The 19,539-nt window shown below is 44.0% G+C and overlaps 1 protein-coding gene across 18 annotated transcripts in view; it reads left to right on the top strand.

The window, feature by feature from the left end:
• Nucleotides 1–19,539, top strand: part of Ncam1 (neural cell adhesion molecule 1) — a 295,788-nt gene that overhangs the window by 265,263 nt on the left and 10,986 nt on the right. For 8 of the 18 annotated variants that reach the window (XM_074066718.1, XM_074066714.1, XM_074066716.1 and 5 more), the window contains 2 exons: nt 9,378–9,502; nt 13,007–13,184. In XM_074066718.1, the coding sequence (XP_073922819.1) occupies nt 9,378–9,502; nt 13,007–13,184 (303 nt within the window). Of the gene's footprint in view, nt 1–9,377; nt 9,503–13,003; nt 13,185–15,603; nt 17,918–19,539 lie in introns of those variants that run through there. The other 10 variants (XM_074066717.1, XM_074066713.1, XM_074066719.1 and 7 more) reach the window with 2 other exon arrangements.

The raw sequence follows: 19,539 nt of genomic DNA, 5'->3' as shown, positions 1-19,539 counted from the left end.
TTAATCAACCGTGTTTTTGGGGCAGAAAGACTTCTTTACCTCCCTTCTTTGCCTTTCTCTCTTACCCTAAACTGGCAATGGCTAAAACTTCCCCAGGCCTGTGAGAGTTAGTGTGGAAAACCTAAAATGCTTTTTAAGAAGTCAGAGTCATTTAGTTCCAATTTGGAGGGTCAAAAGGAATGTAGATGAGTCCAAACAAACTATTTTTCACACTGTAAATCTCAAATTCAGCCACACCTCTGAAGATGCAAGTTCATGCACAAACAGTCAAGCATTTGTTTGATGTCAAACTCTCAGTTTATCGGGTGAGGGTCTCAGTTTATGCCTTTTAGTGTCAACAGAGGCATTGTCTCAGCCATCAGAGGGAACATATCCTCTGATCTGCACTGGCCTTTTCCCTTCTGTGTGTCTTGACTTTGGGGAGTCTCACTAGGCTGCCAGGAGTATTATGGGTTATGCAGATAGGGAAGCAAGCTAAGACCCTCACAGCCACCCTCTTTGGCCTGCATCACACAGACTCACTCAGCTCATGTTCCCTGGCCTTGCTTTGCCAGTGGAAACCTGAAATGACTTTCCTCAATTTAATGCAGTCTTTTGTTCTTCCAGGGCTCAAAGTGTCAGGACTTTCCTTTGATGACCCCGGCCTGTTTCACTGCCCTTGCTTCTGACGAATGCTGGATGCTGAGACATTTCTGGAATCTGTGAATAATAATTTGTATTATTTTTTCCTTTGACAGTCTCCAGGATTGACTTTGACATCTGAGTCCTGACAGAAACATCTCCCCATTTCAAAACAAATGTTCATGCTCCTTGATGTGGTATTAATATGCAGTGCTGCAATGTACCTAATGCTTATTGGTGTTGTTAACCAAATGCTCTTTATTATTCCTCTACTTCTGGACAGTTTTACTGTCTTCCCGATGATTCCTATATATGCTGCTAATTTAATTTGATTTCTCCTTTTATTTAGTCTGTGATTTTGTTGTTGATTTTTCTCCCTGCCCATTGTTTACATCAGTTTTTAATTTTTTTGTATCTTCCATGTGACCTCCTCCACTTTCCTTTCAACCAATCATGTGCATATCATGTGACTTTGTCATGTGGCTTGCATGGTGCTGATGATGTCGTCCACGCTGGTGAACAGAAGGTAAAACTCTTTGTTCTGATTAGTGAAATAAACCTGGGACTGCAGACTGGCACCCAAGGCTCACTCATTTCTCTGTCTCAGATTTCCTAAGTGAAGCCATTTGAGAGATTTCCTCTTATTCTCAGTTCACATTCCTTGCAATTTTGACAATTTGGTGACATGATAGCCTTTGGTTTAACATTTTGCATCAAGAAATTTGGTCACGCTAATTGCTCTCTGCAATAAAGCCACACTGGCCACTATACAGTTTGCAAACTTGAATTTTTACCAGAGAGTTCATAAAAATTATTTCCCAGAAATATGTTTTATAAATTAGCCTTCTAGCATTATTGTTTAACTTTATATTCAGTAGCTCTATAAACCACAGTTGTTCTAAAATGAGTCACAACCCTACGAATATGTTTGCAACCTTGAAATGCTGCAGAGAGAAATAGATCCTTTGCAAAGGTTGTATTTGTTACAGAATCAATGAAAGCACTTCAGAAAATTCATGCAAATTGAGGACTTTCTGAAATAAGAATTCGGACTGGAGCAGTTTGGCTGTGATTATTGAGGTGTCACTTTTCACGAGTGGCCCTCTCCCAGGCAGGGGGAACAAATCAAGCAAAAGTCACTTGGCAATTACCATGACTGGTGATCTCCATGTAATCAAGAGGCCCATGATTGACCCTTGCAGCAAAGGAAATAAAATTATAGCCTAATTAAGCCCATCGTGGTGACAAAATAATTAGATAATACCACGCCTGTCACAACCTTGTTAAAACATTTCTCACTTACCATAAAAAGAGAAGGAGGCCTCTCTCTGCTCATGACTCACCCACAAAAATCAAACACCTATTGAAAACCTGCCCTGGGAGTCATACGCATTCTGTTCTCTCCTAACTGTAAAGGTGCACTGCTCATCACACCCTGAGACACAGACAGGCTGCACTGATCACAGAAGTAAAACTAACACCAGTAACTGCCCGGTGTGCCCGTGCATGCAGGGGTTCTCCATTTGACCTCACTTCTCTGAAAACTGATTGGGCAATATCCACACGGACAAAACTGTCAACAGCTTGTCTAGCATGTTCTTTGTTCCCAGTCCATTCTGCGTGTCGCATTGCCCATGTGTGTGTTAGCCCTGTGTACGTTCCCTCTTTCACAACTCCATTTACCATCGCTGAGGACTTCCACTTTTTAGGTATGGCAGCTGTGCCATAATGTAGTCCCACTTACAACCAGACTCTGGATTTTCTTGGAAGCTACCTTCATTTATAAAAGAGAGCCGCCTGATCTTTACATTATATGAAATAAGTTGGGAATGTCTGCAAATAAAGTAGTGCAATCCACAATAATAAAATTGACCCACCTTAAAAAAATTATCTTGATTTTTTTAGTCGTTGGGCAGAGAATATTGGGGGTTTAAGATTTGCTAAACTCAAATTCTATCCAAAAAATTTCGTAGCTTAGAATGTCCTTAAGTTGGTCACCAGCAAGAGCAGACTTCTGTCAGACTCCTGGTGACTGTTTATTGACTGATATTCTAGAAAAAGTTCTGGACCCTCCCCATGAACTTCTAAGTGTGAGCAAATACTGGATGTTGGATTTGAAATTCACTTGTTTATTTTTAAAAACAAGCTTGGCCATTTCTGTGCAATGCTATAATTCAGAATGAAGCAAAGCACAATATTATCAAGGTAGAAACACATTCACTCTGGAATAGAGACCTTTCCTAGACATGCATCAAAAGATGCTGGAAGGTGTTTCCTGCAGTTGCCCTAGAAATGCCTCAGTGCTGATCTTGGCTGTCAGTAAAAGACAAGGCCAGTACTAAAACAAACAACAACAAAAAATCACTGAGAACCTCGGGGAATTTCAGATTATCCTTGTAACTCCATATTCCCATCCGTGGAAGATCTGCTTCTGCTATCTGTGAGGGGCAGGCAGAGGAACGGCTATTCAGGTGAGCTTCCAGCAGTAGGAAAGGGCCTTTAACAATAAACTTTAAGAGAATAAAGAGGTCAGAACAAATAAGATTTACAGAAAAGAGAAATAGAACTTGGTTATCACCTCCTTTCCTTTCCCTAGTAAGGTCTCTGTATGAATTGGGCCTGAAGTTGAAAGGTTAAAATGAGCTAAGACTCTCTTGTCAGTGCTCTTGCATTCAACAGTTGATGAAATCCAACAATTGTTTGTCCATCCTCTGCCCATCTTCCCCACAAAAAAAAATTTTGCCTGGGTTTCACTAAACATGTGCCAGGTATTCTTTCTGCCTTAATTCAGCTGGAAAGTGTTTGTTAAACACAGCAACACCGAAGAAGGAAAAGGGAAGGTAAGACAGGGACAGCCCTGTCCTCCATGGTCACTTGACCTCTGGGCCTATAGAGCTTTGCGTGTAAAAGTTCATGACATAAGCTTAGACACCTGCCCTAGGATGGCGGGAGCAAGTTTGCTGTGGTGAACTCAAGTACCTCTCTATGCAAAAATTTATTTCTATTGCCTTGACCTTGTGGACCTGCAGGGCTTCCAGTGACTCCACAGAGTCACTGGTTTTGTGTGTCAGCTGCCAAGGAGTCTGTGTAAATGGAACCCCCACCTCTCCCATCGGCATGTGTGATATGTGTGATGAGAAGCCCCCTGCACCTCTTGTGTCATGGTACTGCATGTTTGAGCATGGTTTCCTCCTCACCCACACCCATTCATAATGATCTTTTATTTCTTTAGATACTGACACTGACTTGTACTAGGAAATGTTGATTCTGATGAACTAAATTCTAACACCACTCTTTCTTCTTAGATTGAAAACATCACTAACCACCCCTTCCACACCCTCCTTTATTTTTTACAGCTGTGTGTCTGGATGGCCACGGTCTCTGGCAGGTCGGCACAGACTTTTCAGCAGGGTTTCTGCTCTAATTACCTTTATTTCTAAGGACTTCCTGCACTGGCGGCTCCCAGGGTAGGGAGTTAGCTGGAAGGGTCTGCAGTGGGAGACAGTGATGTGTATCAGCCCTAATCCTGTGGACAGGGTCTGAGGGCCACTGCTGGCTTTGGAAGCTGCCAGTTCCCCTGGGGTTATCAGTATGAGGGTGAAAACATTCCAGGAGCTTCGTTCTTCTTAATAACCAGTCAAATGTCCATGAAATAGTGTTGAAGATGTTTACCAGCCTGCCTTGTGGCCGTGGAGGCAGGAGCCAAGTTAATTGATGGGGATAGCTATTTTTGTCATAACATCCTCTGCCTGGATCAGCCCCATACCCACAGGCCAAACCTTCATGGTCATATTTTCCTTTTAGGATAATGAAACAAAGATAATTGATCAGTTAATCTGTTGGTATTTTCATGACACCCACGAGAAAGGAATTGGTGTTTTTGTGGTTCAGTCTGTCAGAGTTCATTCCTTACTATTGAATTCATTCTTTGTGCAGCCGTAGCTCACCCCATCTTCAACACACATTCCAAAAAAAATAGAACTGAAAAGGATTGATGGACCAGATGCCTTAGTGAGTTGGACCCCAGAAAGCTAAGCCTCTGTTCTCTGTAAAACCTGAGGGGGTACCTACTTCCCTACTCACTTATTCCATATCCCAACATTTCTTGGAGCCAGGGACTAGGATGGCAAAGAATCAGGTCACTTTAGCACAAGCACATCCTTAACCCTAAAGAGAACAAAGAACACTTGACTCCAGAGGTCTGATTTGGATGGGACAATGCTGTAGGCAAATTGATACCCATCCTTAATAATGTCAAGCTGTTCTTTGGAAGTGTGGGAAAGCCCAGGAAGTTACCAAAAGAGGTGTCAGGGAGTTAAGAGACTCCAAGAATGTGTACATCGTATTGTCACATTAGAGTCATTTGTTTGACATCTAGACCTAAGAACTCCATTTTAGGAAGGAAAATCAGTAGTCTAATAATTCTAAATCCTGATTCCCTGAGGCTCTTTGCTGATCCCCTAAGGACCCATCAATAACCTCTTGATCGAATCACAATCTTTCTGTGTTGGAAGAACGGAATAGACTTCATATATGAATAGCTACATCATACATTTTGGACTTTTTTAAAGCAAATAATAAAAAGGTATACATAAGATTCCAATTCCTTGTAAGAAATAACCAACCTGAGGAGACAGGAGTTAGGATAAACAAAAGTAACAGTATTCACAATGATTGTCAATGCTGTTTGGTGGTGAAAAGAAGAGTTTTTAATGCAAGCCCTACAACCATCACTAGTTTATACTCAGACCCCAGAACTTTGTACCTATTCCTACATGAGAGAAGACAAAGTAAATGAACAGAGATTAAGCCTTCTTCAGGGGTGGCTGCTCAGCACCTCAGTAGTTGATGAAAATTAAATGGCTTTTGGTGCTGGAGATTCTTGGAGTGAGGTATAGGATATTGTTCTCCTTCTAAAGTTCACAAATGCTTTCCATGGCCCTGGACAGGCTATCATTTTTATTGTGGGACTCATTGATCCTGTGGTGGTTTTCCAGCCCCAGGTCTCCAGCTGAAGCAGACTCAGATTTAAGAGCACAGAACCCCAGTAATTACAAAGGAAGAACCTACAATCAGCATGGCCTGAAATACACGTTTCAATCATGGTTTCTAAGAAGGAATTCCTGAGACTCACCTATGATATATCTGACAGCATAGATTCTTTTTTTTCTTGCATTCATGATTTACATTCTACTAGAAAATATCACAACTGCCCAGTATTTCATATTTGTTATTGGCAAGGTTTACTTTAAGGTATTGTTGCTTTCATATTCACGTACAATATTTTGGGAGAAAATTTTGAGTCATAGCTGAAGCTAAACTCAAAGGGTATAATTAACCCCCAGGGGTCTTCTTGGAGCAACCTGCCTATTGCTGCTGAATTGCAAACCAACATTTACAAATAATTACAATATTGGTTTTGCTGAAATTGCCCATAATTATTTCAATCACAGCAACCACCCCAGAACCTTGGGACCCTCTAAATCATTTCCTCTGCTAATGTGTTCAATTAAGCCACGAGCCTTCTGAATACCAAGGCGCCATTGCTTCTGCAGTAGCCCCACTGCCTGCCAGGCACAGCTTTGTGAGGGGAGTTTAGGAAAATTTCTTAACCCCATTTATGATCCTTCAGAAAATGGCAAGCAGCAAACAGTTAAAGGAAGAGTCAGGCACTGACTGAACAATTGCTCTTTTCAAATCTTAATATATTTATAGCAAATTACAAAGCCACAAAGCTGATCAAAATCTCGATGATGTTATTTGAAAATGGCCTTTCTGTAGAGTACTGTCACAGGAAAGGTTATTTTTCTGTCTAAGAGCCCCACTTTTTTAAAAAAAATGATAACTTTTTTCAATTGTCTAGCAAAAGCATGTTTTATACACCTTTGAGACTGCAATAGACTACCTGCTATCTAATAAACACACATTTGTTAACTAAATCACAGCAAATGCACTCTAAATGATACACCTGAATATTGCATGTGATATAAAATCCTCTAAATTCTATGAGGAAATAATATATATCAGAGTAATATGGTAGTCACACAGATAAAATGCTAACAAATTATAGTGATCGAAAGGATGGGGAATGTTAGGTACAGATTTTAGGGTGTATTTTGTGTGATTCCAATTACACTTTTTCTGAAACAAATCCAAAGATAAGAGGATTCCTTCCTCAGGCTGTTGCATCTGCAAGGATTCCTCAGAGAGATTTTTGTTCATGTCTTTAAAGAGACTTGGAATCTTTCTTCAAATATAGGATTTTCTGAGAAGACTTTTCCAAATTGTAAAGCAAAAAAGTTGGCAACTTTGTGCCTTAGAGATATGGAAGTATTGATCATAGGGTGCATGTTTCTAAAATTTGATGAAGATCATGTATTATTGTATGTTCTGCCTCCCATGGTGCCTCGGGAGTGCACTGTAGTGCAGTGATGTCACTGTGTCTCAATAACAGAGCTGGAAGGGTCCTGTAGAGCATTTGACCCAGTGCTCATATTTTGCAAAGGTGAAGACTGACACAGTGCAATGGCTGAGGCATTAGTCCTCCCATGAAGCAAAGTTCAGAGGAAGTGTTTTATGGTATTGATTCAGCCTTGGAAATCCATGCTGCTCCCATCCAAGAGGAAACTGTAAGGAGGATGTGGCAAATTAGGTCCTGCCGATTTACCTGTGTTCTCCCAAGGGGACCTCGGGCAAGGATATTGCCTGGTGGGGTTGTTGGAAGGGCCGCGGGCACTGCCTGATGAATCTCCCTACTTCCTAAGGCAAATAGACCATCCAACACACAGTTTGTGCCATCATTCTCAGGGCAGAAAGTTATAATGACTAACTAATATCCATCTCCATCCATTCTAGAGCCACCAACCATCCAAGTTTGCCTGGGACTGTGGGGTTTCCCTGGGTATCGAACTTACAGTGTTATAAAACCTGGAATGCTTTAGGTTCACTGGATGAGTTGGTGGCCCTAATTCCATCTGAAAATAAACTTTAACCAGTTCTACTGTGACTTCTTCTTCCATTTGTTCAGCATTGCTGAATCTACACAGAGCTCCTGTCCTTGGAAACAGACTCCACTTTGAGTTGCTTTTTAGCACTGGACATTTATAATGATGTAGACATAACTGAATTATAGTCTAAGACTTAGAAGAGCCCAAAGGAATTTGAAAAGTCCACATACCCTAACATACCTAAACCAAGTTCAATATTTTTCATTGAATAGTTGGGGTAGGTGGCTAGATAGTGGTTTCAAAACAAGACAGGTCTTTACCTGAGGTCATTTATCTTGGTATTCCTGTTTTTATTTTTCTTTAATGACAGGTTGGAGGAAACAGATAATAAACATGACTTTTCCTAAATATCTCTCAACCATCAAGATCATGTGTTCTCCCTGTTGCAGCTTTTCTGTGTCCCTGTTACCATCTTTCTCAAACTAAACATGAACACAGGTCACCAAGAGATCTTGTTACCTGTGCTTGTAACCAGCTCCAGGTGACACCGACATGCATGCTGCTGGCCCTAGGAGCAAATAGTAGGGTGCTGATTATGGGAGGCCAGGCTAGACAACAGGTTTGCCCGAACCTTTCTCATACATGGCCAGGGTGCAGAAGGAGGTGATAGGTCCACAGCCTAGTGACAAATCTCTTCTTGGCTCTTTTGTCACATGTCTGCAGTTCTGTTTTCCAGAGAGCAAGCCAGGGTGATCCACCAAAAAAGAAAATGTCTTATACCCTCCCTGAGTAGTTTTCTCTCTGAGGTCAGGATATAGATGACAGCGGGAGCTCCTCCTAAGAAGTGGAGTCCCATGTGTGCTGAATCTGAATTTTAACTCTTTATATCAAATATCCTCTCACCTGTTGCTTTCGGTTTATAATGACATAGTTTCTCTTAGTAAGTCAGCATCTGACTGAGGAGCCATTCCATCTCTGGTAGATAGCTTGATACAAGTTCTTCTTCCTTCTCCAACCTGGATTTACACTGCTACAATCAGAGCAAGCGTATACAGCAAATAAAGAGAAACTTCACTTTTTTCTGTTGAGAAATACTAAAGCCTGTTTTCCTCTCCTCTCACAAAGAAACAGACTCTGATAATTGTTGTGTTAATACATCAAAATGCCATGGATTAGGGCTCACTTAGTTGAGTATAAATGTGGTATACTCACAGGAAACTTGCCCATGGCAGTTTGTGTTTTATTTAGCCACAACTGGAAACTTATCTTTTAAGTGATTCTAAGCAATAAAATCTAATTCATGAAAAGCTAGTTGGAAGAATGCAGCGCCATCCACCCCCATCAGAAATTGGGTCCTCAGGCCTCAGGAGCAAGTGATGTACCCAGGGGAAAAATTGAGCTGTTCTGAAAAATCATTTATGGATGTAAGTTTTCTACTCAAACATTGAAATTTTCTTATAGTTCAGGCTGCCCATCAAGATATGTCAGGTTTACAAAAACCAACACTGCAGTTATGAGAGCAGCTGAAAGCAAACACAAGTACCAGTAAAGGAGTTAGACGAGCATTTTCTAAAACAGATAAAGGGCTTTGCCAACAGGAAAAGTAGGTCCCAGAACTTTTCCAAAAGGCTAAGATGGAGTAAGGCAGCTAGGTGGAGTTGGAAGTCTTGTATTTATTGCTTCTTAACCTTTTGAATTCCTGAGAACGCAAGAGAAGCACCCAGCCCCACCCCACTCCTGCATCCCGTTCTGATGGATCAGATTGCCGTTCTGTTCCCGCATGTCATGTGAGTCCGCTGGCTGTTGCAGGGGAACCCAGTGCACCAAAGCTGGAAGGGCAGATGGGAGAGGATGGGAACTCCATTAAGGTGAACCTGATCAAGCAAGATGACGGCGGCTCCCCCATCAGACACTACCTGGTCAAGTACCGAGCGGTGAGTGGCCTCCTTCCCCAGACCCTCCGTGACCCTGCCTCCCTGACTCCTCCCTTGTAAGAACATACGATGTCAGGTGGGTAAATGTGGGTACCACATCACCCTGAGTCTTGTTGGCAACTCATGGGCCTTCATCAGGGTTTTGAATCCCAAGATGAACCTACAGCTGTTAAACTATGTTCACACTGGTACCATCTGAAAACTTCCAAAATGCTTGGAGTGGTCACAAACTCATATCATGATTGACTTGTCTGATACTTGAACTAGTCATTTTGCTATTACCTAGTAATGATGACATTACCTCAATATCACTCAGCCATCAAGATGATCTGTCCTTGTTGCAGCTTTTCTGTGTCCCTGTTACCATCTTTCTCAAACTAAACATGCACACAGGTCACCAAGAGATCTTGTTACCTGTGTTTCTAACCAGCTCCAGGTGACAGTCACATGCATGTGGCTGGCCCTGAGAGCTAATAGCAGGGTGCTGGTTATGGGAGGCCAGGCTAGAAACCAAGTTTACCCAAACCTTTCTCATACATGGCCAGGATGCAAAAGGAGGTGATTAGGTCATAGCATGACCTAACAATTATACTTTTGGTGAAGTGTGTATCATGGGGCAGGTTCTGACTAAAGGCATATTCTCTGTACAGAACCCCTGTGAGGTGGGCCTTACAGATAGCCCTACTTTACAGATAAAGTAACTGGAGCTCAGTTACTGGTGGTCTCACACAACTGGGTGAATCCGGGTTCGAATCCTGACCTGTCTGAGAGCCTGGGTTCTTACTCTGCCTGGGCTACCTTATAATCCCAACAAGTTGCCAGTCCCTTCACCTGCCCTTCACCACTCCACATGAGCTGGTCTAACTTTGCTAACAATGAGCTTGGCACTAATCCTCAGCTTACTCACCACCCATCTAAATTTCCTTCATTCCAGCTCTCAGCCCACTCTCTTTTTTTGGTGTTAGGATGACACTTGACCATCGCCAACTACCGGCAGTTACTAAGAGGTCTAGAGACAGTGTCTGGGCCTTGGGGGTCGCCTGTTGCTAGGGTTTCTTAGTGCTAAGAAATGATGAAGCAGTGTGCAGTTTGCTTTCTTCCTGAAGCCCCCAGTATGGCTTTTTCCGGGAAGTTGGCGTACTCCCTGTCTGTCTCGTGATCAGCCATGGGAGTGACATGGAGGTCTTTAACTGGTGGGGCTTCTGAAGAGGTGGTCCAGTGTGGAGTCCTACAGGCATACTTTGCAGTCAGTGGATAGGCTTTCAGTCCTCTTAATTTCTAAGTCAGCTGGCATAGTAAGAAATGTCTCACATGGCTTCTCGGAGGACTAGCCCAGAGGTCCCACTGAATAAGAGGTGGCTTCCTCACCTCAGAAGAGGATATCAGGACTGGAAACAGATGGTGTAGCAGGGTGGAATGCCTCTGGCCATTATTACACTAACATAACCTGGTAGGAAGAGAGTGGGCCTTATAGCCAGCCAGGCATAACATCTGACTTTACTATTTACCAGTGTGTGACCTGAATTGGTCACCCCTTCTCTCCAAACCTCCATTTCTCCATTTGTAAAATTGGGATAAAATAAATTACCAAGTTCTTGTAAAGATGAGTTATAATATCTGCAAAGAACCTGAACTTTGCATGACTCTCGAAAGCCTCTATAAATGGTACCTGTAATTACTGCTAAAATGCAGTCTTCAGCCGGAAATATCTCTCCTATGTCAGTTTGTCTGCGTTAATAAAACAATAGAGAAAAATGCTGAGATATTTTAAATCTCAGAAACCTTGACCATCCTCTCTTTCAAAACTTAAGGTTTGCTAAACATCAACATATATTATTAATGTGTATTATGTGACAGAATGCTTGCTTTCTGCGGTGTCTGCTTTGTAGACCAGTTGTCTCTTTTGTAATGATGTTTGCCAAGGAAGACAGAGAAAGAAGAGCAAAGGGAGGCAGCTCGGTTTCTTCATTTTAAATTAAAGCAAGACCCCATAGTGATATGTTCAAGGCTAATCTGCAGCCCAGTCCAGCCTTTGTGGTTAGACTCTAGGAAACTAGAACTCCTTCTAGCATTTTCCCGTGGTAATCAGAGACATTGGCATGAGCACTCTCACATTCTAAAGGCATTGTTTTGGCTGATGTAAACCATTTTATTTGGTCAAACCCCTTTGTTATAAGATAGCCCCTCATCCAACATCGGCCTAGGGCCTATGGTGGTTGCTGGATAACATTCCAGGTGACATTGCTCCTATGTTCTGCCCTTCCAGGGAACAGCCTGCTGGTCAGTGAATGTTTGTTGAACTTTCTTTCCTGCCCAGAATGTACTTCAGGCATATGCACTACAAAAGCAGTAAAGATTGCAAAGCTGTGAGCTGTGCAGGTGCAAAACCATCTGAAGAACCCTCTGGAAGTCTTTGAGTCTTCTCCCACTTCTTTATTAACATAGCCTAGCAATGGCTATTTAAACTCCTGTCCAGTACAGACTTACTAGCAAATGTGCAGGCTAAAACCAGAGTATAGGATGAGAAAAAGGAGGATCCCAGAACTCTAGCTTCCTGCCTGGCATCATGCCCTGGCAGTGCTTGCTCCTTGTGGGCCCTCTGAGCCTCCCAGAGTTGGGCCTGACCGCAGAACCTCACTGTTCAGCTTCAGTGTTAGGGACGGGTGACAGTTCAACCAACGTGTTTGTTGAGTTCCCTATTAAGAAAGCAAACAACACAGCTTTGACCTTGAACTCCAACCTTGACTGTGAGATGACTTTGGAAAGTCACCTAACTGCTCAGTTACATCCCCATCATCAGTTTTAGTTAAAAAGTCTGACAACTCCCTGCAGGCTTCTTGTAGGGATACAAATAGAAAATGTAGTATAGTGCCTGGCACACGGTAGGTACCCAGTAAGTGACTACTTTTACTAAAACTGGAATCCATGCAATGTTCACCTGTCAGAAAGGTGAGTTCCACACCTTAATAGGGGCAGCATTCTCATAAAGAATGAAGACCCTGTGCTTCCATTGCTTCCTATTTTCATGATTTTACATGAATGGTTTTTTGGGGGGTTTATTTTTAGTGGGGTTTTTTTTTTTTTATATTAGGCTTTAACTCAGGGCCTGGTGCTTGCGAGGCAGGTGCTCTACCACTTGAACCATGTCTTCAAGCCTTTTTATTGTAGGTTATTTTTAGATAGGGTCTCATATTTTCTCCCTGGCTAGCCTGGGCCAGGATCTCTTAGCCAAGATCTTATACCTCTAATAGCTGAGATGAGAGGCACACGCCACAACACCCAGCTTGTTGGTTGAGATGGAATCTCACTAATGATTTTTGTACAAGCTGGCCTCAAACAACAATCTCCCGAACAGCTGGGATTCTGTAATGATGAGACATCACACCTGATCCTTACATCAGTAGTTTTTGACTCCCCTGAGTTGTGCCTATTAGCCAGTCTCATCAGAATTTTTATTAAAGCCCTCTGGTATCTTGTTTCCTTCCTGCTGATTTCTCCCAGAAGCTGTCCTCTGAGTGGAAACCAGAGATCAGACTCCCATCTAGCAGTGACCACGTCATGCTCAAGTCCTTGGACTGGAATGCCGAGTATGAGGTCTATGTGGTGGCTGAGAACCAGCAAGGAAAATCCAAGGCAGCTCGTTTTGTGTTCAGGACCTCGGCCCAGCCCACGGCGATTCCAGGTATGGCCACTTTTGCTTTCTGTGAATTTCTCGCTTTGAATTAATGCACACGTGCTGCACCTCCTAATGCGCCCAAACAACCCTGACAGCTCGCTTGCTTACAGCCATCCTCATGACTGGTTGCCCATGCAAAGCTTAATTTTGCCTTGTACCTATCTGTGCAGTCGGTTGAAATGGACTGGACCCCCAGGAGGACATAGCCAAGCATCCTGGGGAAAGGGTCTTGTCTCATTCAGCCTTGAAGGACCAATGCTAACCAGTTCATGGGATTCCTCAGATGGGAAATGCCCCAGCTCCTGCCTTGCCTTGGACGCAGATTGACTAAGGATCCTTCATGAGATCTTATCTGCCATCTGCATTCCATACCAGGACCACATCACTTTTTATGTGCTTTCTATCTGATGCTTGCGTTATCTGCACAACCATGGTCCAAATCTCTTCTCTGTGGTGACCCCAAAAGAAAGAAGAGATGGTACCCAGTTAGTGACAGACCCTATCTGCCAAGGACCTCTCCACTGAAACAGAGAACAAATTGAACCTCTTGAAATGAAACAAGTGGGGAGAGAAGTTCACTGCTGACAAGTACCGTCAATGAAAGTCTGCTAGTCTATGGTGGCAGCAGTGCTCCTAGGAGATGCAGATCTGTCTCTAGGGATCCAGGTCCTGCTCAAATGTGGGAATAAAGTGAGAGTTCTGCTTTCCGGCCCAACTACCATGCACCTGTTGGCCTGTCTCCTCATTGGCCAAATCCCTCAGAAAAGACAGAGCTCTTAGCCATCACTTTGCTTTTCCAATCATAGGCAGGAGAGGTGGGCATAGGTCCATACAGCTGCAGCCTGTTGAATGGGGCACATACACTCTGTCATGTTCACATGTGGTAGGAAGACAGCCTTGGGCAGTCCCCGTCATGCCTAAGCTGTCTATAGAGCTTGCCTGGCTCTTGACTCAGTTACCTTGATTGCTCCTCCCAGGGGAGACAGGCCAGAAATGGTGTGGGCTGTCTGCAAAGCAGGGCTGTGTGTGCAAAAGTGATAAAGGCAGCAACAAAACAAGAGATGAGTGTGTAGTTCTTCATGACTGTGTGTGAATGGGTATGACTTGGGGAGACGTGTGGTCCCACCAGCACCATAGAGTTGGCAGGTGAGTTTGAAGCTGTAGATCAGAAGCATCAACTGCATCGTGGCTAAGACTCCCTAGTGCATGGGCGTGTCTCTGCAGGTGCTGGAGGCAAGGTACATTGTGGATTAATAGGATGTCTGAATGGAGGTGGCCCTGATTTCCCTCTACCCCTTCTTTCCTTGTGATCTTTGGTCAGTTTTTTCTTAAAATTGACAGGACCAGGTGAGTGTCCAGATAGACCCAGCTTTTTTTAGGACACTTAGGAGGTGGGCGGATGTGTGGCTATAGTAGACCCTTGCAACAAGACAAATGTCTGTGTTAGTTGTTCCCTGGGGTGAGACTTGATAAGCAGGTCACTTGGCCATGCTGTGTTTCCACGCTGGGTACTTCCAGCAACATCACCTTCTGAGGTTTAGTGTCAGATAAAAATATGAGGGGAGACTTTGTCCTTCAGCCTTTCTTGTGAATCGTCCAGGCCCCTACTTAAGCCAAAGAGGGTTTGAGAATGCTCACGTTGTCCATAGATCCATGAGTCTACCATATAGGCGTTAGAAGGAAGTGGTTCTGTGCTTGGATGGCCTTTCTGATCATTTTATTGGGATCTCAGAATGAAACCTCTTTGCATTACAAAACATACTTTTGTGGCTAGAGTCTGTAGTCAGCAGGATGTAGAAGGCAAGGTGCACAGGACACTTACAGCATAATGGTGGAACCTTGGGCAGTAGGGCAGCTCACCAAAGGCAGCCCGCCCCATGCACAGTGTCCTGATCATAGTTCAGCCACCCCTGCATCTCTGTGCTTCTACCAACAAGAACCCTTGCCGCCACAAGACCACTCTTGTTGGCTACACCTGTGAGTTCTCACCTTGGTGAAAGGTAACACTCTCCTAATCGATCCCTGGTGTTCTATTGCCAGGGGTCCTATCCTCTCACTTTAATTTCATTTGCTCGCTGGCCCCTAACCCCAGAACTAACCCTGCTGTGCTGCTTCTAGCATTGCTGAGCTTCTGACCAGGCCTGTGGTATTGATACAGCAATGAACTCCCCTCTAACCATTATCAGTTTAATTTACTAAGTTGAATTAACCTTGGATTCTTGTGTTTTCTATATTTGACCTATTTTTTTCTTTTTATCTATTTTTTCTCTGTTTCTGTCTCTACCTTCCCTTTCCTCTTTCCCCCCTCCCCTTCCTGTGTCTGTCGTCACACCTGTCATCTTGGACTTCACTGGGACACCCCCCTGCCACGTCTATTTTTCAACAACCACATTCTCTGTGGGGACCCACTGCTTGATACCTGCAGCCACTTTGGGAGGCAGTTCTGCATCCTACACTTTTGTCTCCTTGCTTTTCTCTGCAATGATTCTTCTTCTGCTCTGTTAGGAACTTGAATACAAAAAATTTAATTTGCTTAAAAGCCCAATTCCTGTGAAAATGATCAGTGACCCCCCCCCACTTTGGAAGAATCTGTCAGGACCACCACGGCCGGGCCTCAGCCACTGAGCAAGCATTCTGTGTAAAAAGAGGAAGGTTTTGCAATTGGGAAAAAAAAAAAGCTTTACCTCCTGACATTTTGCCATTCACAGATCCTTTTGTGCCACTTCATAAGGAGTTAGTCCCCTTTTTAATAGCAGTAAGAAGAATTTGAGCGCTCTTTCTTTAAATACAGTTTTTTACAAAAAAGCATTGTGCTAGGTTTACAGAGAAGTTTCTATATATCTGCTACTTGTTGCATTTTTTGCTCATACTTAAAATATGACAGAGGAAGAATTCTAAGTACCTTTGAAAGCCTGCCTCAGATTGTTGAGGTCACCACACGGCCCCCTCATTCTAACCCGGTGCCCTCCTCTGTCCTTCAGTAAGTAGCTGGCTTTGCTTGCACTGAAGTATTTTAGTGCCCTTGTTGAGCACTCTGCTCATATGAAGGGCAAATTAAGCCCCCTTATTGACCATGCAGCGGGAAAAGTTGACTTGTTGAATTTTTTCTGGGTTGATAAATGACCTGGGATGCTGGAACTAGCACCAGCACCGTCCACTGTCTCTGTGAACAGGGCCAAGCTATCATGTGCTCAACATGTATCCGCTCTGAAAAGTGCTTGTCTCCCACTGGAGGTGACTCCACAGCTGCACAGCAGCCTGTCACAGCCAGATCTCAGAGGTCCAGCCGTGACCTGAATTGTCGCCATAAGCACAGTACACCAGGCAGGTTAAAAGGATCCACTGTGAACTCGGCCTGAGTCCCCCATCCTCCCTGCATCTGCTCAGAAGTGCACAGGGAGGAGGAACAGGCCCTTTCTAAACCTTCCAGCCCCAGAGTATCAATAAATCAGGATGGAGTCAGCCTGACAGCACTTCCAGAATGTACCAGCTTCCCTATTGGTTTCTTGGCTCACTGATGGCTTTAAAACTCTTGTGGAAAGCCAGGTGTTCCTCTCTGCTGTTGTGGGGTTCACCTAGGAAAGGAGGTGTGTGGGTTTGTCAAGCAGATGCACAGAGATTCAGCGCTGTATCCTGTCCAATAGTGTCAGCCTATGAGCCTGGGGATGGACTTTCTACTGAATAAAAGTTCCTTCCCCCATTGTGGTTACCTGTCATTCTACTATCTCATCTCTGAACATCTCCACAGAAGTTTGATTTATATTCTTTTTGGTTCTTTACTTATTTTTTCTGTTGTTATTTTTTTGTTTAATGTTCAAAGACTAGCTTTTCTCCTCCGGAATCAAAATAGCCCCAAGCTGTGGTCTGCAGGCAAAGCCACCTATGTTGACACTTGTTGGTTTCCCCAACATTCAGAGGCTCTACACCGCTCAGCAGCTCAGGCAGGCAGTGCCTCTTGCCCAGCCAGGAACCTCTCCCCTGGAGCTTTGGCCTCTTCCCACCAGCACAGTGAAAGAGGATGATTCTTACAGGCAACCAGAGCAGAGCAACAGAAAGGAGCACAGCACCTCCAGGGCCTGCAGTGAGAATCACAGGTCAATTAAGAAGAGCTGTAGGGAGGGCCAAAAACATACCCTCCATGGTCCTCCTGGATCTTCCCATATTGCTGGATAGAAGTCACTTGCATTCACCCTAGGGGTCTGCCTCAGCCTGGTCCCAAACCCACCCACATGAGGGGAACAATGGCACTATTTCTGAAAGGACCTTTAGAGATATAGCCCTGCATGTGGAAAGGCCTAACTCAGCCCTGTGCCCTCAGCACCTTCTAGGGCCATGCAACTCTCAGATGGAAAAAAACTTTGGGGCCATTGCAACAGACCCATGCAGATAGGACTGTGGCTTACAATAGTCTACTCTTTGGTAAACAGCATTCGTGTCCACACCCCCTGCAGACACTGAGTTCCTGTCAGGGGTCCTTTAGAGAGAAAGCCTCAGACAGCCCTGCAGGAGTGAGCCTTCCCCACCTTGCTCAGCCACCCCTGCTTCTGTGCCCTGTGTTAGTGCTGCCCACATGCCATACATCATGGGGGTTTTCTGCTCACTTTTGAAATATTTATACAGCAGGTTTGGATCTTGTTTTTCTACTAATAAGAACGCTAACATTGTTGTGTAGATAATCAGCAAGGCCTTTATGAAGTTTACACCTTTGCATTATTAAAGGATATAACAGTTCATGTGAACTCACTGGAGTGTTTTGATTTTATTTGCTAGTTGTGTGTCCAACGCAGTGTCAAAAGCCCTTTCCCTCCACCTCACATGTTTACCTAGAAAAATATTTAAATTGGACCTCACATTTGTTGTCTGGGGAAAGGAGTTCTGGACAAAGGAAATCCTTTCCCTTCAGTTCTCCTAAGAGGTGGTGTAGGTCACTGCTGCCTTGGAGTCCTCAGCACCCAGTGGGAAGGTAAAGTGGCTTTGCAGAACTGGTGAGATAGTCACTCTGGGACCAGACACTCATTCAGCTGCCAGATGCATAACTCTGTAGCAAGATCTTCCAGTTACCCTTAAGAGAGGCTGCACTGGGATCTTGTGATAGAAACTGAGAGAAGGTTCTATTGGGGAAGCTGCACTCTGATTATAATCACTTAGACACCTCTTGTTGGCTCCTGAGACCAACATTCTGTATAGCCATTTCTGCCAAGGCAAAATAGATAAGTAAGGGGTTTATAAGCAAACCAAACCCCCAGCTCAACCATTCTGCGAGTCCAGAAGTTGGATGAGGGTTAGGAGACAGGGAGAGAGGAAACTTCTTCACCCTGACCCATGACACAATGAATCAGGTCCATCTGGGCATCCATGAAGTGTGAGACCCATTTTCCCACTCGCAGGAGTAAGAAACTAGGTCTCAGTCTTGGAGCAAGCCATTTCCCACTTGAATGCGAACCTTTCCCAAGCCAGGAACCACAGAAGACAGACATCCCTAGCTTTGTACTCCCCCTGCTCCAGGCACCTCTGACCTCAGAGGCTATGGAGGATTTGCTCCCAAGAAGTCTTCTTGGCACGTGAGGCATGTGGGTGTGTTAGGGAGGTCAAAGGGAAGGTCATGACAAAGATAGATGCCCCGAAGGCTTTTTTATTTATTTTTCCTTTTTAACGTGTAACATAAGATGCAGGAGATAACCTTCTGTCCCTCTGACTTTCTGGACTAAAAAAATCTGTAACATCATCCTCCAAGAGGGAATGCATGTTGGTTTACTTCGGCTACCCTTTCATCTGTGCAGTGGTCTATCCCTTGTTTACAGCTTCTTTCTGTCAATGTAGCCAGCATTTTTCCCCCAACTTGAGGAGCACCTCACTTGTTCTAGATGTCTCCATGCTTAGCAGTGGTGGGCTGAGTGGCTCTTTTCTTTTAGGAAATAGTCTTTGCTTCTTTCAATCTGTCCAGCACTTCAGGCCAAGTCCATTGTATCAGTGGAGGGGCAGGAGGCACAGCTCTTCCTCCATGATGGATCATGGGATCAGCTGTGATTCATTGTGATGCAGGGGAGGAAAGACCTAGGTGTTCTTCCTATGAATCATCTGGGGTACTTGTTCAAATATTGACTCCTGAGCCTCACCCCCCAGCAATTCTGATTCCAGAGAATTGGGGAACCCCGGGTTTTGAATTTTTAACAAACTACCCCCAGGAATTCTACCACTTTGAGTTAAAAGGCATTTGGTTTTCATACAAAAATAAAACCACAAGATTAAAGGCTGAATCTACCAAGTGTTTTTGATCTTCCAGGAACTAGTCCTCTGCACATATTATGAAGACTGGCTTAGGGAGTTTGTACAGTGCCTGGGGACTGTAGAGCCTTTACTT

Source organism: Castor canadensis, chromosome 2 (genome assembly GCF_047511655.1).
Source record: "Castor canadensis chromosome 2, mCasCan1.hap1v2, whole genome shotgun sequence".
NCBI classification, from domain to species: domain Eukaryota; kingdom Metazoa; phylum Chordata; class Mammalia; order Rodentia; family Castoridae; genus Castor; species Castor canadensis.
The sequence above is the reverse complement of the archived record's forward strand: the minus strand, read 5'-3'. Positions and strand labels throughout refer to the sequence as shown.